The 23,545-nt window shown below is 36.6% G+C and overlaps 5 protein-coding genes across 7 annotated transcripts in view; 2 read left to right on the top strand and 3 right to left on the bottom strand.

The window, feature by feature from the left end:
* Nucleotides 1-71: 71 nt before the first annotated feature.
* Nucleotides 72-3,325, bottom strand: LOC105693745 (autophagy-related protein 101). Of its 2 annotated transcripts, XM_020856791.2 has the most exons (3): nt 3,242-3,325; nt 2,486-3,053; nt 72-2,301 (listed from the first exon to the last, which is right to left on the bottom strand). In XM_020856791.2, exon 3 carries the CDS (start codon nt 2,291-2,293, stop codon nt 1,637-1,639), a length of 657 nt encoding a protein of 218 aa, XP_020712450.1. In that variant the 5' UTR covers nt 2,294-2,301; nt 2,486-3,053; nt 3,242-3,325; the 3' UTR covers nt 72-1,636. The 2 variants fall into 2 exon arrangements, with proteins under 2 accessions (XP_020712450.1, XP_048514778.1); XM_048658821.1 differs by having other exon boundaries at nt 2,486-3,316.
* A 43-nt stretch (nt 3,326-3,368) lies between these two features.
* On the top strand, nt 3,369-4,480 carry LOC105693747 (programmed cell death protein 5). Its single transcript, XM_012413871.4, has 4 exons — nt 3,369-3,589; nt 3,853-3,961; nt 4,022-4,185; nt 4,254-4,480. The coding sequence occupies exons 1-4, from the start codon at nt 3,524-3,526 to the stop codon at nt 4,296-4,298; spliced, it is 384 nt and encodes a 127-aa protein (XP_012269294.1). The 5' UTR covers nt 3,369-3,523; the 3' UTR covers nt 4,299-4,480.
* A 114-nt stretch (nt 4,481-4,594) lies between these two features.
* LOC105693744 (protein disulfide-isomerase TMX3) lies at nt 4,595-7,171 on the bottom strand. Its single transcript, XM_012413869.3, has 10 exons — nt 6,820-7,171; nt 6,481-6,529; nt 6,363-6,402; nt 6,138-6,301; nt 5,897-6,080; nt 5,660-5,804; nt 5,345-5,585; nt 5,084-5,276; nt 4,780-4,975; nt 4,595-4,705 (listed from the first exon to the last, which is right to left on the bottom strand). The coding sequence occupies exons 1-10, from the start codon at nt 6,860-6,862 to the stop codon at nt 4,680-4,682; spliced, it is 1,281 nt and encodes a 426-aa protein (XP_012269292.1). The 5' UTR covers nt 6,863-7,171; the 3' UTR covers nt 4,595-4,679.
* A 140-nt stretch (nt 7,172-7,311) lies between these two features.
* On the bottom strand, nt 7,312-10,611 carry LOC105693688 (chitooligosaccharidolytic beta-N-acetylglucosaminidase). Its single transcript, XM_012413772.3, has 7 exons — nt 10,479-10,611; nt 9,156-9,564; nt 8,628-9,071; nt 8,044-8,552; nt 7,851-7,984; nt 7,499-7,767; nt 7,312-7,441 (listed from the first exon to the last, which is right to left on the bottom strand). Exons 1-6 carry the CDS (start codon nt 10,586-10,588, stop codon nt 7,535-7,537), a joined length of 1,839 nt encoding a protein of 612 aa, XP_012269195.2. The 5' UTR covers nt 10,589-10,611; the 3' UTR covers nt 7,312-7,441; nt 7,499-7,534.
* The window catches only part of LOC105693684 (octopamine receptor beta-1R-like), a 38,437-nt gene continuing 25,415 nt past the window's right edge, over nt 10,524-23,545 (top strand). For both annotated transcript variants that reach the window (XM_012413765.3, XM_020856811.2), the window contains exons 1-8: nt 10,524-10,650; nt 11,545-11,728; nt 11,898-12,033; nt 12,387-12,484; nt 14,423-14,621; nt 15,496-15,805; nt 16,552-16,955; nt 22,494-23,541. In XM_012413765.3, coding sequence (XP_012269188.2) covers nt 22,742-23,541 — 800 coding nt within the window. In that variant the 5' untranslated portion in view covers nt 10,524-10,650; nt 11,545-11,728; nt 11,898-12,033; ... (3 more) ...; nt 16,552-16,955; nt 22,494-22,741. The remainder of the gene's footprint in view (nt 10,651-11,544; nt 11,729-11,897; nt 12,034-12,386; nt 12,485-14,422; nt 14,622-15,495; nt 15,806-16,551; nt 16,956-22,493; nt 23,542-23,545) is intronic.

Below are 23,545 nucleotides of genomic sequence, written 5' to 3'. Positions count from 1 at the left end.
ACAATGTAAAATATATATTTTTTTTGTTCTGGGAAAAGAGGAAGTACGAGGACAAAGAATCAAAACTTGGGTTATAAATAAGCCGATCTTGATTTATTCTTCTTTCATATTTAGAAATCAATATTTTATTATTATACGACGGTTAAAATTCCTTTTGTTATTTAATTATTTTTGTGTTCCATTTGTTGTTTGTTCGATATAGAACTCGTGATCATTGTAAAAGAGAGATAGGAAGAAAGAGAGCGAGAGCAAAAAAAGAAAAATAGTGTAATGGGCAATGGAATAAAAAGTAATTGTTATTTTTTTTTTTATCCACAGTTCTAGGCAAGGACCCTGTAATTTTCTCTTCTTCTCGTCAGATATAGTATTAAATAGATTTATTTTTTTTAAATTTCAATGCGTAAACTTTCTACGCAAAAACGATCGATATGGTATATCTTTTTTTGTATAATTCGTTTTCTGTCCTCGAACACCTCTAACTATTGTCTATGGATATTGTTGCCAATAGAGGTAAAAACAAAAAAAATAGAAATATAAGAGGAAAATAATTCGAAAAAATGATTATGGAAATGACAAGTAACACTCTATCCACATTTTACAGAAGAAACACTTAATTGAATAAAGTGAATCTCAAGAGTAAATGAATAAAAACGAAGAAAAGAATTGCTGCCAAAACTTTGTGTTTTCTAATATATCGTTACACTTGCTTATGGATCGACCGTAATACATGTAGCAAAGAGTAACAATAAAAATGTTATATTTATCTATTTTCAGACTGTCAAGCGGTAGCATCAGACACTAAATAAATAATTAATTTTCACTAATCTAGTTCCGGTTTTTAAATATTGCACACGATTGATCAATACGAGCAATCAGATAGACAATACTATAACAAACATTCGCATTCGAGACATCGCTAGAGGGCTTATTCGGTTTACTTATTAATTTTTAATCGAAGCAAAAAGTCGAGTGAATTTACAAAGAAAAAACTATATCTGACAGACACATTAAATAAGCCCTTTATCCATAATAATTCGTCAATTTTTAATACAAATTGTTAACCGATTTAGGAAGCAATGGCAAATTATATTTGCCAGATCAAAATTGTTAAAACTCTAGGGCTAATTTTTTTTTCTTTTTTGTGAATATTTGTGAATACAAGCAGCAATAATTCATGATGTTAGCGACAAGACAAAAGGGTTTGTAGAGATCCCTTTTTTGCGGCGATATTAATAATGATTATCATTAATCAAAATGTTGAAAAATTATGTAAAAAAAAACAATTAAAAACAAAAAAAACAAGCAATCGAACTTCAACGACGATAGCACTTAAAAATCTTCTTTTAATAATTATATATCAGTTCTAATATAATCTACCATTATAATTTTACAATATATTACATAAACTTCAAATTGACCTCTCCATCAATATTTTTCCACATTTTCACAAATAGCAGCTTATCACAATCAGCCGTCTTACAAGCCGCCTTGTCATCTACCTCTCTGCTTCGATCAGACACACTCATTTCTAAGTTGTAAAATAATTCTAGTACCGAGAACTAGAACACTAGCCGGCGGTGCATACTTAAAACAATTAGCTTAAATCTGAAAAATTCTGTACTTCATATCGATCCTATTACATGGACTGTGTCGCATTGATAAGTTTTTTCATGGTATTTCCCATCGTCGTACTTGATGGCCCGGACGTAGTGAACGAGAGCTTAAATAAGTACGGTTGAATATCCGGATAGGAAGTATCAAAGATGAGGTCCAATTCTGCCTGATTCGGCATCTTCGGGAGGTAATCATGTCTGTTCATAACTTCTGTTATGTACAATATTTTATCGGTCAGTAGGTCGCCGACTTTCTCCCTGCAAATCTGCCTCTCGTGTTCAGTAACAAGTTTTATCAGTTCCAATCTGACCGTCCACACTTCCCATGGGATACACTCTGGCGGAAAAGGCCATCGATTTTTTTTCTTTTGAAAAAATTCCAACGATATTTGCCCCGAGCCTGGGCCATCGTTGGATCGGAGCGCTTCCGAAAAGCCAGATATTTCACGCTTCAGAGTTTGGTCTAGACACACTGACGAACAACATACGTAAGTGAAGTCTATAAAGTCACAGTCGACGTCCTGGTAGCCAACCGTACCAACTGAATAACTTCCTTCTTGTTTATACTTGAATTTTCCTAAGCTTCTGTGGAACAGTACACTGTGGAATATACCGGCAACTGCTTCATCCACCTGCCGGCCCTCCATGCTCAGTTCAAATAGCTGCGTCCTCGCGTTCATTGCGACACCTGCAATACGAATTTGGTATAATTCATTGACCGAGGATCGTGAGTGAGACTAGCATTACTTGCTTTGAGCAACAAGAGAGGATGACTGTTATTATTGCATTTTGTTCCAGAGTAATCTCGTTATTTATGCAAACCTAATCTTGTTTTTGAGTTCGCACGCTTGTTTGTGTATCTGAGAACTTACCTCTTCTCCTCTCGGCGAATCCGTTAGGTTAATTTGTGGCTTCCATCGTCGTTGACCCGTTGCACGTTTCGGCGCCTTCCTCCATCGGTGTGAATTTAGTCGTATTGTATAGTTTATCTGATTCGTTATGTTTGTTTAAATATAGGTGTTATGTCTTTAAAGTTAGGTACGACGTACAGTTTATAAAACGTACTTAGCGCACGCGGTTGGCGTGTGATTTTTGGAAAAGGGAATCCATTACGCGTGGCACGGACAACACGGGTGTTATGTTGATTATTATCGTTACAGTTTTCAGACGCGAAGCCGTAGTTATTGCATCGAATTAAATATCAATACCATCAGATAACGGATTTCAGTTTCGCAACGTCCAACGATCGTTGCAGGGCAGAAACTGGTCGGGGACAACGGTCAACGGTAAAATTGGGAAAAAAAACGAAAGCCCTGAGAAACGGTAAACAACAGCCTGGTGCTCGCTACTGCTGCTGCTGCTGCTCAACTAGTCTGAAAGGGACGACACGCTGCTATTTTGAGTGTTTGGTGGTGACACCACGAGCAGCATCGAACTCTTCTGTATAAAAACAATAGAGCGCACAGATAAATGATAAGTCATTTAAAAATCACGTGATAGTTACGTCGTGAACTGATTACACCATTCACCCAGTCTTTGACTCGCCGACACGGCTTCATCACCTATATTTGATGATCTTAGAACACACATTTGATACCCCGTTTCTTAAATCCGCTAATAATTATTACCCAGCTATTGTTGTACGATCTTTGCCTTCTTCTTGGACTCGAGCCACGAGCGAGCAAACTGAACTTAGCTGCGCACTAAAATCACTCATTAGTACCTATCGAATGTCGAATTTAAATGTCTCGTCGAATTCAGCTGTTCCCAAGGAATATTTCAAGATGGCCGCATTTCGTATTCGACAGTTGCATTGGTCGGTACCACGGTGATTCTTCGGTGAATCATTCGGAAAGTGAATCGAGAAATCCATCTTTGGGAAATTACTCTTGCGAAATAACCTATCAAGGATGGCTGATCCAGAATTAGAGGCGATCCGTCAACAGCGGTTAGCCCAGTTACAATCACAGTACAAAGTACGTACAGATTTTCTAACCGCAAAAGACTAAAAATAGACATGTCAACTTACTATTTATGAACACGTCGCTTAATGATTTTCTTTTTCATGATTTTTAAACGCCTACGCTTTATTCGAACAAGAGCTACTTCATTTAGTGTTGTTGGGCTGGGTTTTTGTCAAAGACGCAATTTTTCGAAGTTACATGACACACTGCAAATCTAGATATTTCCTAGTATGTTTCTCATGTAAGTGGTAAATTACTTTAATTTAATCTACAAGGGTGGAGATGGCCAGAATCAACATGCAGCCGAAGAGAAACGACAGCAAATACAAGAGATGAGGCACTCTATTCTGACACAAGTACTCGATCAATCTGCAAGAGCCAGATGTAAGAATTATGATGTTTTAATCAAATTCAATATTCTCTATCAAATCCTTAATTTTATAGTAAACACGTTATTGTTGGGAAAACCAGAAAAAGGAAGAATGGTGGAAGAATTAATTCTCAACATGGCTCAGCGTGGACAGCTACCAGGAAAACTAGGGGAACAAGAACTCATTGGACTCTTGGAAAGCGTGAACCAGCAAACACGAAAAACAACAACAGTGAAGGTATGATTGATTTCAGTAAGCAGTCTTAGTGCATTTGACTATATTGAAATGTGCTTTTCTGTTTATAGTTTGACAGGCGCAGAGCAGCCTTGGATTCTGATGACGACCTATAGCCTTTCAAATACAGCCTGTCTTTACAAATCTTATCATTCTTGGCATGTCAAGTCGGACAAGTGTCAGGTATCAAATTTTAAAAACACTCGCTAATCGAAATAGGGGGTATGAATATCTCTATTTACTCTAAGCAGCAAGACTTTTTACTCATTATTCGAATAAAAAAAATTAAAATAATAAATATCCATCACGCCAACTCGTTATCGTTGAATGAATGTTGATCGATTTAAGAGATGAGAGTACTGCTGCACATGCCAATGAGCAGTTGTGAGAAAATCTATTATCAACAGCAATATAAGACCATCTTTTTTTATTATACAATAATTAAATATTCTTTTTTACACCTAATACATCGTCGAATCTTATATCTAAGCAGATCATTAATCTTTCTTCATGTGGCTGAACTCTGAAACAGAATCAAATACAAGTGGGTCAGACTATGGCTTGGAGCGAGTGATAACATTAGTGATCCTTTTTTACCTTCTTCCTCATCATCATCCGCATCGAGAATATCTGCGCAACAAATACTGTAGCAAATCAGTAAGAGAAACCCAAATGGAAGCCCAAATAGGACCATTGTCAAAATTGGGTTGCCCTTCCACATTTCAGCTAGCGTCGTTTTGAATTCGAACCACGATCTATATATACGGACCAGCCAGCCATTCCCTCCGTAAGTCTAACATACATCCAAAATTGAAAAAAATTTTCTTTAGGTTACACAAGGCATTTTATCCAGGCAAGCAAAGCTGATTTGTTCATGATCTATTTATGACTCTCTACTAACCGGAGCACTTTCATTATAGATCTGTTCTAAGAACAATTCAATTGCGTGCGGGGTCAACTTCCGTGGGTCATCTTCAGGTATGTAGTGATGACTTGTTGTTGTATTAATTACAATTAAACTCGGTAAAGGTACAATCATCATTGCTATACTGTTCGCTAATTCGGGATTTGCTATCCAACCAAACTGAAAATGACTGAAGGGAAAAAACTATTAGTTACAAACCTTGTTAGAAATATTAAAAATGCTGAGGTGGAAACTCACTCGTGATATTTATCCCGTTTTTTCATAATCACCAACTTCACCATGTCTCTGAATTCGATCATATCGGGCTGGATTTCCTCCAATTCATTCTCCTCAACCACAGCCAAGACTAGATTTTTATTAGTTAGGAAGAGCTGATTTATATTACCTCTGGTTACTTTGGGGAATGTTGGAAAACGCTCAGCGTTCACCCATTTGTATATCGAATCGTTGAGCGCTGTGTAGTTATTCCTATCTTCCCCTGATACAACAATACCTATTAATTGATGAAACCAAATTTTCCGACTAATTATAAATAAGCAAATTTGTACTCACCGGTAAAATGGTAGTGGGAATTTTCTTTGTAAACAAACACAGCTGGTGTGGTTTCTGACGGTACATGTTTACTGGCAACATTAGTGAAAGTTTGATAAAAAAATGCGTGTGGCTGGAATGTATCCGCAATCTTATGGTAGCTTTCCTGCAATCGATATGAAATTTGATTTGACAAACTTTATTTGATTTTGAAGGTTTGAAAAATCTGAAATCATGGAATGTGAATAAGTGATTCACCCATAGATTGCCGGTTTTTTCCCCGACGTACAAGAAGTATACATCTTGATCTTTTTTTATAGATTCAAAACTCTGAGTTCTTGTGATTTCCTGAACTGGCGGTCCGCTCAATCTTAATGCAAATCTGACTATTTCATCTTTGGTTCTATCCCCATGATATACGAATTCCTGGTCTCCCTTCAGGCTGCAAAAATAACGTAACGTAGATATTGATTCATTTTACATATTCACTTGTACTCACAACAAAATGGTGGGAAATCCATTGACTCTAAAGGCACGAGCAACATTGGCAAATCTCGTACAGTCTACGCGACCCACACGGATAGGTGTTGCATGTAAGTGCTGGGCCACATGGCCCCATATTGGTTCTAATCTCTTGCAATGGGCGCACCAAGGTGCGTACATCTAAAAATACAGTTAGAGGTCAATCGGTTGATTTTTATTTTTAAATGTTAATTTTACTAACCATTACAAGCCATTGTCCTTCTTTGTGTATTTCCAGGAATCTGAAAGTGTTATCATTGTCAAAAAAGTTTGTTAGCGATTCTTTCTATTTCTATAATTTAAAATGAAAATTAACTCACCTATCACTGAGTTCCAGAACACGAGACGCGGCAGTGCTCGCGAATATTGCTGTGAAAAATAGGCTTTTGAATTCTAGTCACTATTGCATTCAAAAATAGTGTTCTGAATGACATAAATGCGAATTTATTTTATTGGGAAAAAATTCTATGAGGAGTACGGATCAGATTAAAACCGTAACAAGATTTATTGTTACGTTCTCAATGGTCAGACAAAGTATTGATTAAATGAATTTGGGGTTATGTAAACGAACGAGTGATGAACAAATGCGTAAAAAAATATTTGTAAAAAGGATAAAATCGAACATACCAATTGGGAAATTATTTCTGTGGAATACTCACCACAAAAGGCACTGAAGAAAGTAATCTTGACTAATGAAACCATCCCTGCTGTTATCTGACAGTTCGTTTATACACTGGATAAAGCTACTACAGAAATAAAAATGCAACGTTCGGTTTCTAGGTTTTAAATGCGAATCGTTCACTCGGGTCTCGCCATGATTCAGAATATTAATCCGTCCTCGAAGTTATTTTTTGAGTTAAAATTTTGCTTGTCACACTTTGTATTTCCATTTGTAATCATTACATTTTTAACCATCGGACGATTGTCATCGCTGTCCGCTACCCACTTGTTTTGCGTTCGCGCCGCGCGCTTTACTTGCGGCCATCTTTCTTTTCATCGAGCCTCGACCCAAATATTTCCGCGACCTTCGAGATCCACATATTATTTTATTGATCTAGGCGATTCGAGACTATCGCGATAGAATTTCAATATTCAAACAAGTTCGTTAAACAACGGTTAAACCAACGGGTAAGCATTCTTATTCATACTTCTACATGCAAATAGTTTTATTATTGTAATTCACAGACGAAATTCTACAAGTACTTAGTATATGTATGTGTTCAGGAAATTCATCTTAAAGGTCAGTCATCTTATAATTATGGACTATGGAGTCCCCCAAATCTGTAATACGATAATTTTGATGATCATCCGACTTATGTTTGTTAAACTTTCGCTTACCTTTTTTCGTAACTAATGAACATCACGCTTTGTCTCTCAGAAGTTACAGTATCCCTGATTTTGCATGCACCATTGTGGCTGCAGACTGTCTGCATGGATTCCATTATTTACCATCCTCTCGCGATGCCTAAGTATCCTGTGTTCGGCATGGATCCATGAAGATTCTGGCTCTGCCCAAAGTCGTTCACCTAAGGCAGCAGCACGTGGCCAAAGTCTACTGTCGATGACAGAAGTGTCTGCCTGTTCAGACCATAGGGTAGCTTCGCCACCTGTCAACGAATGAAGTATGATTATTTTCACTGAAATTTAAATTAGATCCGATTGGTAAAGTGGGCTACAGGTTTTATAATACCAAGTATGAGGTCCTTCTTTTCTCTGCCAAATCCTTGCGACTGCAGAATAGCAATTGGTGAGTTGTCGTACACATCTTGCCATCCTTTGTAAGGGGAACACCAGTTATTTCCTTTGCCTACCCATGCACTAAAACTGAAACAAGTAGTTTAAGATTATCATTCAGCAGAGCACAGAAAAATCAATTAACTTACCCGCAGTCCAAATATAGTGCGTCAAAATTTGAGAAAATGACTTTGAAGTTGTTTTTAATGAGCCTAGCAATTGTGGGATCATCTTTGGTAGTCCATATTTGTATAATATGTTTTTCAGGTTTCAGTAATCCAATATTTGCCTCTGTAGTCAATCCACTGGTCCAGAGTATTACTGGAACCTGATCTCCTCCATTTGCTGATGTGAATTCCTCCTCTGCTTTAGATTGGAAATATTCCCATGCCTTGAAGTAGTCTGCTTCGCTGAGTCCCCATCCTTTCGATTTCATCCAGTCCTTAAGATGATCAGATGTGTTCCAACATTTGATATTGACCTCATCACCTCCCATATGGAAAATATCAGGATGGAAATCAGCCACCATGTCATCGTATATACCCTTCAGGATTTTGTAAACTCGCTCGCTCGCTGGATTCAATTGACCGCAAGGTGGTTCAACGCAGTAATTTTCCCAGGGCTGGGCATTGAAACAAATCAAGGCATTGTCTCCGACCTAGAAACAAAGGTAATTTAAGCTATTTGACATTCTATTATAACATCATGAGCTGTGACGGTGTGATCCGCTCACCCATTGCCATCCTTCACCGACATGTGCCGGGGCATCAAACTCTGGTAGAACTCTGACTCCGTTCAGCAGACCATATTCTACAATTTCTTTTACATCATCATGTGAGTAAACTTGTTTCGATGTGTAAGCACCGTACTTAGTCAATTGTGGGAAGGTGCGACTTTTGTAGGGAAAACTGTGGGAATCCGTTATGTGCCAGTGGAAGGTATTAAGCTTGTTCATAGCCATGCCTCGTATAGTCCTAAGGATAGTTTCCTTGTCTACAAAGTTACGGGATGTGTCGAGGAGTATTCCGCGGTAAGGATAAACAGGGCCATCAGCTATGTACGCGTCTCTCATGATCTGGATTTCAGACCTCAAGTCATTATAAATTATCAACTGTGACAAAGTTTCGAGAGCGTGTCGGGCACCAAAAAATGTCTCCGCATCTATCGATGCGTTCAACTGAAACCATTGTTATATTCAATGTTATACATATATCTCTTTCTACGTATTTTTTCTTAACGCAGATAACAGAAAAAAAATTACCCTGCCATCTGCAATCTCGGATATTTGGAGCACGTAGCTTTCGTTCGTTTGTAGGGTGAGTTTAACATTATCTGAAGATATCCTTGGCCCCAGGTGTATCAAAACTCCACTTCCTCCGGTTTTCGTCCCGGTTGAAACAAGATTCTTGATATTTTTTTTAAGTATCTCGATGTTTTTTTCAAGGAGTACGGAACTTGGTGTTGAGATTGCTGCGTGAAATTCAATATCGTCGGGATTCAATTGGACGACAAAATTTCCAAGAGATAAGTGCCCGGTCGGTCGGGGCCAAAGAGCTCCGACTTCTCCGCAAAATAATTGACAAACTTCGAGCGATAAAGGTGCCGAATTTTGCGGGCTTATCTCAGTTTTTTTACATCTACCACCATCGCATTTGTAGCACCACGGGGAACTGAAAATTGAGTTAAAATTAATTGATTGTGATTAGAATAGTGAGCTCGGTTATTTCGGACTTTATGATACATCGTCATAATCGAAGAATTTCTCTTTGTTCATTCAAACCCAAGGCGAAGTTGTATTAGGTCTTATATCGATGCGTCAAGTGGAATTTTCCAAATTCTCCTTGGAGTTTTATCCTCCACAACAACCATAATAATTCGGATATTTTTCCCGCGTATAAAGATGCGGTCTGACCACTCGGAGACAATGAATTCGGATCCCTGCGATACGGGGGATTTGACCTGTCCAATATTTGACCTTGACTGCAGGAAACGAAAGTCGATACGCGAAGTAAACAATCATGTTATTACCGTTGAAGAAATTCTTGTTTTTTCGGTTTTTCAAAAATTATTATCCAAACTAATTATTGGGGTTCTCAGGTAACTCATTTACTCGATTTGATATGTATGTAAACATTATAGGGTTGATTATTGCCGATTGATGATTCTCTACTGGATGACAATGATTTCTCTTCTAGAAATGCGGCTTTGAAAATAAAGCATCGATAATGACCAATGATCAATTATTATTTTGCAAAATATTAGCTAGACAATCGGGGCGGCAGATAACGCTGAAAAATTTGTCCTTTTGTTCGCGCTCTACTTTCGATCCGACATCGTGTGATTGGTACGAATAAAACTTTCTCTGATTCGATCGATCGCGGATGGGATTATAAGCCGCGTCGTTAAAAATTTCTTAACGCTACGAATACCCCAGAAAGTCGGTATTATATTTAACTTTTAATTAGGTATTAATACATCGAAATAATGAATATTCAACGCTTTTATTTATTCATTCATTTTCCGTTTGCTTTCAATTTCAGTCCCAACTCATACCATATGAGCCGGATGCATTATACAAACTCACCTGAACTGATTGTCATCATTTACATCTGCGTTAACAGCGTTGTTACAAATTAACAAAACTGCCACAACAAATACACTGACGGAAAAACGTTCAATAAAACCGCTTGCCATGCTTCTACGGTAATCAAACAACTGCTCAGAAACGCTGCTGGTTGAGAAGTCAAGTGTTATAGGTACGTACACTTTACTGCAACGGTTGTTCGCCTCGGGGGTCCGGTCGGTCGTTCCGAAATATAATCTCACAACGCAGTCCCCGCTTTCTTCTCCCACTCTTAACAAGCTTGTAAATAATAATTATCACCTTTATCAAATAGGACCTCCGGTAGATTTATTTATTTTTTTTAAACTTTTTCAATTATCTTTTGCTTTTTTTAACGACCCAATCTTTGCAAAGTTTGAAATAGACGTGCGAGGGCAGGAGGGAAGGAACATGTCTTTGAACAATGAAATGATAAAATGACTTTTGATTTATTTGGTTTTTTTTTCGTCACGCTTATGCAGTAAATTCTTTATCACGGTGTTTGACATTAGAATGACATAACAATTGTAATGTTAAATTGTTTAAGTACCCTCGCGTCGCACACTCGTTCTACTAATCGTCGTGATAACCGTCACGGTGATTGTTATGTTAGCACGAGACGTAATCGTCAATTTTATAGCAAGAAATTCAAATTTTCTCAATTCTTTTTTATTTTTTATTTCCGTTTCAAAGAAGTTGATTTCATGAATTTTACATCAGCTGCAGATCACGAATAAAAATAATATATCTACTATGTACGTAATTATCGTGATATTAGCAGTTCTATGTGCTAATTTCAGAGAAAAACTTCAAAAATGAGAAGAAAAATCTTAGAAATGAAACACCATTATTATTGTGATAGGCAAGGGTAATTTTTATTCTTTGTATTTTTCTGATTTCATCATGTTGGTTTGCTCCATTTTTATTTTCACATTCGCGGGAATGGATTCATTGTGAAAACCTATCTGTGGTTTGAGATGTATCGTTACCCTTGGGTGCTCTTTTCTTAAAACTATAATATGATTTTTCATCGAAATTTTCTCTCTAGAGTTGAAAAGAAAATTTTTGGAACCTTGTATCATCCGAGAATTGATTATTGCGCCGACTATTATGTTGGGACGTAGTTTTCGGTATACATGTCGTTCGTTCTTGAGAAAAGAAAGTAAGAAAGGAAAAAACTATAGCCGAAGAATAGAAAGAAGAAGGGTGAAAAGTGGGAGGTGAAATTGATGGTGAGTTGAAATGAGATGAAGAAGAATTCTCCTTATTTTATAGTAGATATAGCTTTCGCGATTTTCCTTCACTTCGCCATTTTCTGCTTTTTTTCATTCTTTTCCCTCTCTGTCTCTTCGCTTTTTCACTCTTCACTCTCCACTCAGCATGACATTGACATACTTGCAGGCGCCGTGTAGTTCCCTCGGGCAAAAGGGGAACGAGGGGATACCGATGCAGCTAACTTGATTCGAAGTGATCCAATAAGGGAGACCTTAACCACCGTCTACAGCACCAGCAGCAGCAAAGTACATGCATATACCAGGTACATAAATGCATATACCTATATACATACGTAAGGTATAAATTGCAGGTACATACCCTGTACAAGTATATAGGTACACGCCCTCGAGCTTACAATTAGCTACGTACTTTTTATTATCAAGTTCGAGGACGCGAAGTCGTGCGGCTTGATTATATTATTCCGTTCATAGTGATAACCATGTCTATGTTCTATCAGACATACATATAATCATTTTTTCCAGGCTCAATTCGTCCTCCGAGCCAAAAAAACGAAAATCGTGACTGAATAATTTGCGAAAAATTAATTATATCTCGATGCGTTAGCAGAATTTTCGTTTTTCACCGTATTCTTTTCTGTTCGTACTATTCCTGCAGATAAATATAATATTATGGATACCTACTTGAAACCGGTTACCCTAATGACATGGGATTTCCCGAAGGGTCCACCCTTAACTCGACGCGTGAAAGACAGGGTGAGTTGATCTATCCGGTTTATTGATTTCACGATTAAGTTTATAAGACCGGCTCCGAGACATCGGAGATAGTTTCTTCTTTCCTCCTCATCTTCCTTTTCTTCTTCTTCTTCTTCTTCGTATGCGCTGTCTGTATGTATTTATTATTCTTTTTATTTCAACTTTTTCTTAACGCGCTCCTTTCAACACTCGCGTCACGTCATGCAACGTTTACTATACATGAAATCTCGAATTGCTAATGAATTTTATTCGATTCCTTCTACCTAAACTAACAATAAATAAAAAGAACGAAGAAGAAAAAAAGAAAATAAATACCACCCCTGTAAAATTAATTCACCCGACTCAATCCGCGAGTATAAAAAGATTTAATAAAATTCTCTTCCCTCCGTTTCACCGATCAACATTTTTTTAACAAATAATAATAGTTTCCACGATTGTCTCTTCATAACGTTTAAAAATTGAATAATTTTTAAAAAAAAGGTCTTATTTAGTTATTTATTTATTTATCTATTTATTTTTCTAATCTGGACAAGATCTTCCTGTACTGTATATTATAATACCGCAATAATTGATACCTTTGTAGTGCTAGTTGCGGGTGGTTTATACCCTCCTGTGGGAGAGGGGTAAAGGGGGGATGGGAGGGATGGGAGGGGGAAGACTTGACGCTGGTAATCCTGAGCTACAAAGTCGTGTTAATATATATAGATGTATAAATACATAACTTATGTAGAGGTATACATATACCAGATGATCCTTTCTAATAATAGATTTCACCGCAAAGAACATACGGAGACCCTGAACTTGCTCCTTTGACCCTCCTCAGTTTCTCTTGGTCGCTTGTGTCGATACGCATCGCGTGTAGACGAAGTGGATATCACTTTGAGAATCATCCCTTAGCTGATTCTTCTTTTCCTTTTTCCTATTTGTAACGTCTCATCAGCAAATTTCATTTACCTATCCATGGTATCATAATAGTTATATCACATCGTACAACTCACAGAAGACTCACTCTCTTTGACTATTATTTTATTTATCGTTTCAATTATTCATTCGTCTTCAATATCCTCCGACGTAAATATACCCCATGTAGATGAATTGAAATTGAAATGGAAATTATCTCACAGCTTCAGATAATAATAATAATCGGTCTCGTATGTTGTATAGTTTGATACTTCGATGCATAAAAACGAGAAAAATTAAATAACATATTATAATTGTGTATGTGACCCAGATAAATTAATGACAAAAATCTGTCTTATTATCCACTAGAGTTTCCCCTTAATTATTCATCGTCATAATCATCATCATCATCACTGAACGAGGCTTTTTGTAATTTTTCTGATTGATTTTCGAACTCTTTTTTCCTAATTCTTTTATCATCTTTTTTCCCTATACTTGTTTTAATTCTATTTTTTTCTCTATCTCTTGAAGTATTTCCGGGTAGATATGTGTGCCACGAACACATGTATCGCACGTATGTGTACACGTGTATGAGTGTGTGTATAACATATCGTAATAAGTGTGGGATATTCGTAACGCCGCTGGGTAGATTGCGTCTTCTTTCTATATTCTAATTGACCTACATTTCACGCTATTCTTTTATACCGTAGGTATTAACATCACACATACCTATAGTATGCCTACGCTTCTAATGCATTGATTTTCACTATTCGCTGAGGTCGTTTTCTAAGCCCGTTAATATTTCAACCCAACACAACCGCCTTCATCCCCCTCCCCCTATCACCTCGCATCTATGAATATACATATATGCATAACGATGAATTCTGACCACAATTTCATCCCTTATTCTATCTACAAGTCTATCCATGTATCTATCTATTTGTAACTACATAGCTAGTAGAACTGAATGCGAAAACTTCGTACAATATAAACGTGTGAAATCATACGTAATACATGCAGGTATATTTTCATTCACAGGGAAATTCCTACCAACGATGCGATGGAACGAAGCTTAAGAAGCTAATCAGTGTGTGAAATATACTCAAGTCGTTACACCGATGAGATTTCGTCGATTATGTTACTCTGACGAGAAGACACGATGGATGAAAGTGGAAATTATGTACCTGTACTCCCTAAATTTATACAAAGAACAAGGGGATTAGAGGGATAACTCGACGTAAGCATTTCACACTTACTCCTTTACTACTTCCTATCATTTTATTTTTGTTAATCCTTCGTTCGTCCTTTTTTGTCTCAAATTCTTTTTTTATATCTCTGATTATTACCTATTGCATAAATGCATACTTATTTGATATTTACTACTCAATATACTATGATCGTGTGAACGAACATCCTCATGTACGCACACGCGATTCCGATTCATCACTTTCTTTGACTTTGATTTAAGCCAACGCGTTAAAAATCTACGCGGTCTTTTTTTCTTTTCCCTTTGTTTTTTCAACCCCTTCATCTTTTTTTTTTCGCCTCCTTTTTCTTTTAATTTCAAGAGATCTCGTGATCAAAGAACGAAAAGAATTTAATCGAGGACTTACTATGTATGTATATTACCAGTAGTCGGAATTATCCTACGCTCATAAATTTTACACGGGGTCTGTAGATAGAAAAATCTATTTTAACAAAATTCAATATTATACATTATAGGTACAGGTAACCAGATATACCGTCTACTATCCAGAGGATTTTTCTCTCCACTCTTTTCATCTCCTTTTTCCAATGCATATACCCGTGTCATCTGATTGATATAGATTTGAAATTTTTTTTTGAAAATACCGACGTACGTAATTAGATGAAAAAATTAAAGCTTCGATCACTTCAAAGATTTCAACATCCGAATATTCGACTCTAGTAATTGCCAAAGCTCTTCTTACCCGCCACCGTTCTCCCATTCTCTTACAAAGACACCTTGAAAATTCTGAGCCCATTTATTTCTTGTTAAAATACACCGTATACACGTTTAATCTATGCAGGTATATAGATGTACAACCTATGTACGTACACATAATACAATCTATGTATATGCCCATGTACAGCGTCGTCACAAGGAGTACAACATCCCGGACTCCCGTGACTCTCGCGCCGGAGTCGTCGCGGAAAGCGTGGGATGAAATCAGCGGAGCGGGGTGGATATGGGGGGCAGGGGACGGGGGGACGCAACCCTCAGCCCCTGGGGTTGAACGAGGAGGTGCGCGGGAAGGATTTCCAGCAACCCCCGACCCAAAACCCTCCCCCAACCCCGAGCCTAGGTACTTCGGCATCGCTGGTCTCACTACGACCTCGCCAGTCGTTGTATCGACACCCTCACCCGCGTGTGTTCTCTACGTCGTTTGTTGCTGACATCAGGTGTGTTATTTGGTTTGTTTTTTCAATTTTTGCTACGATGATTATCCTCTGTTAAACCTCCTAAAACTCCCCCATCCGTTACCATCTCGTTTTTATTTTTTTTTTATTTTCGTTTTTCGTTTTTCGTTTTCTTTTCTATTATTTTTTGCTCTTTGTTGGTTTTTTTTTTTTTTTTTTTTTCAATAAGTTTACCCTCTTCGTTCCACGAGCTTATTTGCAAGTTTTAAAATACAAGAAACGAAATTTGAAAAGAAAAGGAAACGAATATTGTTTCCTATCGAGAAGAATACTAATTCGTATTGTAGAATTATTCATTCTGATAAAGTATTCATATTCATATATACAAAGGAGAAAATTAATAATTATTCAAATAAACGATCGGTTGATCGATTCATTGATCCATTGAACAGGGGGTTGATCGTCTTGAACGTGCGTTACGGATTTTCGTGCGTTTTTCACAACCGATTTTATAGTCTAAAAACATAAAACGTAAAACAAAGAGTGCAACGGATATTACGCATTCTTAGGGTATGAAAATTGAATTTTTTATTTTTCTGGATAATATTTTTACCACCCCACGTTACTAAAGTTACCAAATTGTTTTACTTCTTTTTATTCGTTCTTCGTTTCTCATTTTCTTTTTCTCTCCTTCTCTTAACTCTTCAAATCGTTGTGCTGCGGAGTGAATCAAAAAATCAAACGAGAGTAAATACGTACACGTTAATAACCGTTGACCTTTTTAACAGGACAGATTATAACGATAATAATAATGATGATGATGATGATCGACGCGAAATATTATTAAATATCATAAATACGATGAGGCTGAGATGAAATATTTAATTAAACACTGTGCGATTGCTTTCGAGTGCAGTTGAAATGAAAAAAAAAGGAGAACGATGAAACGAAAGTAAAATAAACAAGGAGTAATCAAAATTTTCGAAATAAAAAAATGGAAAAGTGGTGCGAAATGAATCGTTGGAGAGAAATTCATTAAAAGAAACAAAACTTTTCAACCCTCTTGCGTGTGCAAAATATAATAGAATCTGACGGAGCATTATATGTATATACTTATGTGTACCTACATACCTATTGGTATACCGTTGGGACGACGATAATTCGCAATCGACAAAGCTACCTGTACCATAAGGTAATTGAATTTCAATCAACGCTCTTAATCCGTATAATATACACCCTTATACATAGGTACGTGAACCATAACTACGTGTGCGTATACCTCAATCTAACTTGTACATGAAAATATTAATATTATCCTACTGAATTAAATGGGAGTATAACGAAAAAGAAAAAACCAACAAATTAATCTTTTCAATTTATCGAGATGAATTTATGATTATAGGACAAAAAAAAGAACAATAGATCAAGAGGGAATGTAGTATACATGGATATAAGGAGTGGATTTAGCGGACTACGAAAAATAGGAAGACATATACACAGAAAAAATGCAGAAACAAAGGGATGAGAATAAGAGAAATAAGAAAGAAGTTGGAAAAAGATAGGAGATCTAGGAGGAGAGATGTATACATATACGTTTATATCATTGAGGAAGATATAACGGGAGTTTTGCAGATGACAATTAGGAAGAGATGAAAGAGGAATGGTGTGTGAGAAACAGAAAAAGAATTTAAAGAAAAAAAAAACGGAAAGAAAATGAAAACAGAAAATGTTGGAGCGATTTAATGACCACGAGGTTGACATGGGGTGAGGGAGGGAGGTGGTCGGGGGTCGTAGTTTCTTGACATAATTGCAATTTAGTGTAAGAGTTGGTGCGAGGTGGTTTGGGATTGAGGAGGAGTGGTAGATCGGAGCAATTATTCTCGTGACACTGTTTTGTTGGAAAGGTTGGATCGGGTTTGGCTGGGTCAGGTAGAGTGAGGTGAGGTTGAGTTACGTTACGTCAGGAGTGCTGCGGGGGTGGACCCTTATCAAAATGAACCCATTGTCTTTTTCGTTAACTGGAACTAGTGCTACCGACTCTCCTTTCCTTTATTATCGTCATACCTGGTGCTCGCCTGCCTGCCAGCCTGCATCAGGAGTTTGATCGCAAAAGGATCATTATTATCATCGTCATTATCATCGTCGTTATAAAAATGTGATAGATATTTCATTGTTTTTCGACTTCTTTCACAAGTTCATATTTATCCGTGCGGGTATTCAGATGTGCAAATAATTACAATGACTGCAAGCAGAATAATCGAGGGATTATTTGAATTTTTTTTTTAATTCAGAAGACAAAATAACGAGAACACAGATTGTACAATTATATTCTTGTGGAATGGATCGTTTCATTGAGTTCCTTTTTACCGTTTCTTTTTCCTGATATCAATTTCTTTTTCTACTATAGATTTGCTACGCACAGGTTTTGATTCGTGCAATTCTTTTTACTTTAACAATGAAAATAAAATTCAAGCGTATACTTACACGTTGTTCTATCTGTACATACAGACCAACTTGCAGAACGGATATAGGTGTATTTGATGGGATTCAATTTCATTTTTCCTGGAGTGGGTCGGGGGGAATGGGGAGAAGCGCGCTTTCAAAAACTTAATAAGACTCTTTTCGCGCCTTTATTCTATACTCTACTTTTCTCTTCTTTTATCTTATTTTATTTTATTATTATTATTATCCTTTTTTATTTCAATTTTGTTCCTTAACTTTTCACAATTTTTTTCGTATCTATACAGCTATATACCTTTTGTGAAAAATTCATAGGTATGTGTATGTATTTCACACTCTACAGTTTCATTTTCCTTCTTTTTATCTTTTCTGTGTTTTTTTGCAACCGGTTGTACAGCATATATGGTCTTCTCCTGATATATTTTATCATCCTTTTTCATTCCTTCACTTTTCATGTTTCACTTTTCATTTTCATTTATTTTTCCATTTACACATTTCTTTCATTCCGCTTTCACTTTATCTCATCTTTTCTACGTTACATGTCTACTGCTGCGTTACATATTTCATTTCTTTTCATATCTCCTTAATCTAATTCCCCCTCGCTTTCTATGCGATATTCATATGTGATTACAAATTCTCCTGCTGATGCATGAAATTTGCTTTGTATTTGAGAAAAAAAGAGAAACGAGACATCAATTTTTCGGAAATATCTTTTAAATCAGACTTTGAAAGAATTTATTTCAGTAAAATTGATGAGAGTAAAAGAATCAAAAGAGAAATCGATTTTTCTGCTCTCTATCAATTCTTAAACCAAGTATTTTATTATTTCCGTGTGTATCTCGTGCATAAATTCTTTTATTTTCTCCTCAATGTAGTTGTGGCGATATCGGTACGATTGAGCAGCCATTTCCGTTTTTCTTTTTCCTTTTTTCTTATCTCTTTTTCCTTCCTGATATATCCTTCTTCTCTAACTCCTTTTAGTTTTATCGCTCGAATCGTTGCGTAATTTTCGTCCTCGATTTTCTGCTTCTTTTTCTTCTTCTTCCTAATCTTTCAGTTCGTTCGTTATTTTTATTTATTTTCTTAGCATGGGGACAGAATTTGTACCTTATGAAAAAAGAAAATTTTTCAAATGTGGAAAACATTTTGTACTTGAGATTTTGAGGTAGCCCACTCGTTTTTTTAATAAATAATTAATCAAGTGGGGTACTTCCAGCAAAAAATCATAAAAAATATCTAGAAATTGTCGATTGTGATTGTTTTTTACTCGTTCACTGTTGAGAATTTTTTTCCTATTATTTTTGTAATTCGAGTATGAAATCAAAAAATGACATGCTCTTATTTTGACTTAAAATTGAAGTTGAGTCGGGGAGCCCGAGCTTTGCTGGAGTCAGGTAGCCAGCAGAGTAACGTTTTGTTGTGAGACGTCACCTTGGGGGCTGAGCAGAGGTGACGCCCCATAACAAACCGCGCGCCCGTGGCTACCTGACTCCAGCAAAACTCGGGCTCCCTCGTAGACCGAGAAATTCGAATATTTCGACCCATACATGGACTGCGATGAATCAAAGTGTGTCTACGACTAAAACCAATCTATATGTTTTATAATTTTTCTGCTCCCAACAGCGAATAATTGATGATTACTCGATCGATTGCATGAGTAGATGATGTTGGCTTTCAGATTTGGATTCCTGAGCTGATTAGACGTGAGATTACCCTTGAAAAGCAAAAAACAAATCGATTTTTGAGTGAACAAAAAATCGATTTTTGGCCCAACAGTAAAGTAGTTTAAGAATTGATTGCAATACACTTTTCTGACGTATTTTGACCTCAGGAATCCGAATCTGAAAGAAAATTTGACCTATCTATAAAATTGACCGAGTTATCGCCAATTTTCAGCTTTTTGGGGTCAAAAATAAAAAATTGATTTTTTAGACTATCTGAATGTAATTTGAGCTCAGGAATCCGAATCTGGGAGAAAAATTGATCTATCTGCAAAAATGACCGAGTTATCCCCATTTTTTCGCATTTTTTGGCATAAATTTGAGGATATCTCGAAGGGAAAAAATCGTAGCTCAATTTGGACAACGGATTCGTGTTCCTGAGGTCAAAATACATAAGAAAAGTGCCATACGATCAATTTTAAAAAATAAAAATTTTTGGCCAAAATTTGAGATTTTTCCAAGGGGTACCCCTTACGATTTTTTCAAATTTTGGCCCAAAATTTTTATTTTTTAAAATTGATCGTATGGCACTTTTCTTACGTATTTTGACCTCAGGAACACGAATCCGTTGTCCAAATTGAGCTACGATTTTTTCCCTTCGAGATATCCTCAAATTTATGCCAAAAAATGGGATAATTCGACGATAACTCGGTCATTTTTTAAAATAGATCAATTTTTCTTTCGGATTCAGATTCCTGAGCTCAAATTACATTCAGATAGACTAAAAAATCAATTTTTTATTTTTGACCCCAAAAAGCTGAAAATTGGCGATAACTTGGTCAATTTTATAGATAGGTCAATTTTTCTTTCAGATTCGGATTCCTGAGGTCAAAATACGTCAGAAAAGTGTATTGCAATCAATTCTTAAACTACTTTACTTTTGGCCCAAAAATCGATTTTTTGTTCACTCAAAAATCGCTTTTTTTTTGGCTTTTCAAGGGTAATCTCACGTATAATCAGCTAAGGAATCCAAATCTGAAAGCCAAAATCATTTACTCATGCAATCGATCGAGTAATCATCAATTATTCGCTGTTGGGAGCAGAAAAATTAAGACATATCGATGGGTTTTAGTCGTAGACCCACTTTGATTCATTACAATCCATGCATGGGTCGAAATATTATTCGAATTTCTCAATTCACCAGCAAACCCGAGTTTTGCTGGAGTTAGGTAGCCACGGGCGCGCGGTTTGTTATGGGGCGTCACCTCTGCTCAGCCCCAAGGTGACGTCTCACAACAAAGCGCTACGCTCCTGGCTGCCTGACTCCAGCAAAGCTCGGGCTCCCCGACTCAACTTCAATTTTAAGTAAAAATAAGAGCATGTAATTTTTCGATTTTATACTTGAATTAAAAAAATAATAGGAAAATAATTTTTGAACAGTGAACGAGTAAAACCCAATCACAATCGACAATTTGTAGATATTTTCTATGATTTTTGACCAAAAAAACAATTTTTTTGCTGGAAGTACCCCACTTGATTAATTATTTATTAAAAAAACGAGTGGGCTACCTCAAAATATCAAGTACAAAATGTTTTCCACATTTGAAAAATTTTCTCTTTTTATAAGGTACAAATTCTGCCCCCATGCTAAGAAAATAAAAAAAAAAAAAATTTCTCAACCCACCCTAATCTAGGCGGATATGTTTAATAAAAATATTATTTACAAATCAATCAATGTACCTACATGTGTACGTACATATGTATGTACGTACGTGTATATACCTAGTTCGACAACCGTTGAGTATTCATGTACACATATCTAGATGGGAAAAACTCGTTGCGGTGACAGTTTAATTGCTTTTTGACGTATTGTATGTACTTTTATATACGCGGTACGTACGCACGCGTGGGTTTTGAATTTCTATTTATTTATTTGTATACTTGTTTATTTATTTTATTTCAATTTTCATTTTCTCTCTCGCAGATCTTTCAAATTACACGCCGATAATTCGTGTTACCGTTATAATGCCATGTAATTCATTTTTTACGTACACAAATGAGAGCGTAAAAATTTCATGTTTCTACGACGTGCTGTGGTTTTAATTTAATTTAATTTACTCTCTCTCTTTTCCTTATAAAAAATGAAAAAGAATTTTTTTACAAATTTATGTCGACATACAGCATCAAATTATGCCACGTCGTCGTCGTCGTCGTCGCTTCTCTAAAAGAAAAAAAGGAAAACTGATTGAAAAAAACTCACCCTGTACGTTATAGGTATACACGAAACGACGAGCAGGTACCTAATTATCGAGAAGTGAGGAGGTTGATAAATATCGTGAGTTCGTAAAGCACTATCGTTAATTGCTTGTTTACTGCCACTGATACTTCTCCTGCTGCTCCCGATGTTGTGATAATTATAATATAATTCCATATACTCTTGAAATATTCTCTGTTGACATTTCAATTTAATGCATAATCTCACTACTCGATCAAGCCTTTGAAACAAATAAGTTTTCCCTTTTTTCTTAGGAATTTTTAACTTTCAATGAAACGTATGTAATTTTTAATGCATTCTAAGACTTGACTCGACGATTTCTTTGCGATTTCAGATAATCTGGAACAGAGATAAAGAGACCAAGGGAGAAAGTAGAAGAGAAAGAAGAAAAGGGAAGAAATGTTGAATGAAATCGACGTCCTGCGGCTGCAGGATATGAGGGAGATAGAAGATGACAATTATTCACTGAGCGAACGAGATATGAAGAAGAAAAAGGAGATACTAATCAAGGTACGACTTACGGAGTTATCCGAAGAAGAATGAACAAATAAAAAACGTAAGGAAGAGACAAAAATCAAAAAAATGGAATACAACTACAATACAACGGGGGTGATGATAATGATGATGATGCAGAATTCGGAGGATTTAAATTCAACAAATGATTCGCTGTCGAGTAATATGATAAACTATGTAGAGAGTGATTCGGAAAATGATACGAGAAAGATCGAAAATTTGAAAACCGAAACGGAAGAAATCGAACTCGAATACGTGCTATTGCAAGTTGTAAAAGCTTCTGTAATGTCGTTTATAATATTATGCGCCCTGTTCGGTAATTTATTGGTAATAGTGTCGGTAATGAGACATAGAAAATTACGCGTTATAACGAATTATTTCGTGGTGTCGTTGGCACTGGCCGATATGTTGGTGGCGATATTCGCTATGACGTTCAACGCGAGTGTTGAATTATCGGGTAAATGGTTGTTCGGTTATTTTATGTGCGACGTGTGGAACTCGTTGGATGTATTTTTTAGCACGGTATCCATACTCCATCTCTGTTGCATAAGCGTCGACCGTTATTACGCGATCGTTCAACCGCTCGATTACCCCTTAATAATGACTAACCTGAGATTAGGTACGATGTTAAGTGTCGTTTGGTGTTCACCGGCGGTCGTGAGTTTCGTACCGATATTCGCCGGATGGTACACAACCCCCGAACATCTCCAATATCGCATGAACTATCCGGACGTTTGTGGTCTCCAAGTTAATAAATCATACGCTATCGTCAGTTCGAGCGTCAGTTTCTGGGTGCCAGGAATAATAATGATCGCGATGTACTACAAAATATATCAAGAGGCCGATCGTCAGGAAAGGATGCTTTATCGGTGA

The sequence above is a fragment of the Athalia rosae genome, chromosome 7, assembly GCF_917208135.1.
Source record: "Athalia rosae chromosome 7, iyAthRosa1.1, whole genome shotgun sequence".
Taxonomy (NCBI): Eukaryota; Metazoa; Arthropoda; class Insecta; order Hymenoptera; family Athaliidae; genus Athalia; species Athalia rosae.
This window is presented reverse-complemented; position numbering and strand designations above follow the sequence as displayed.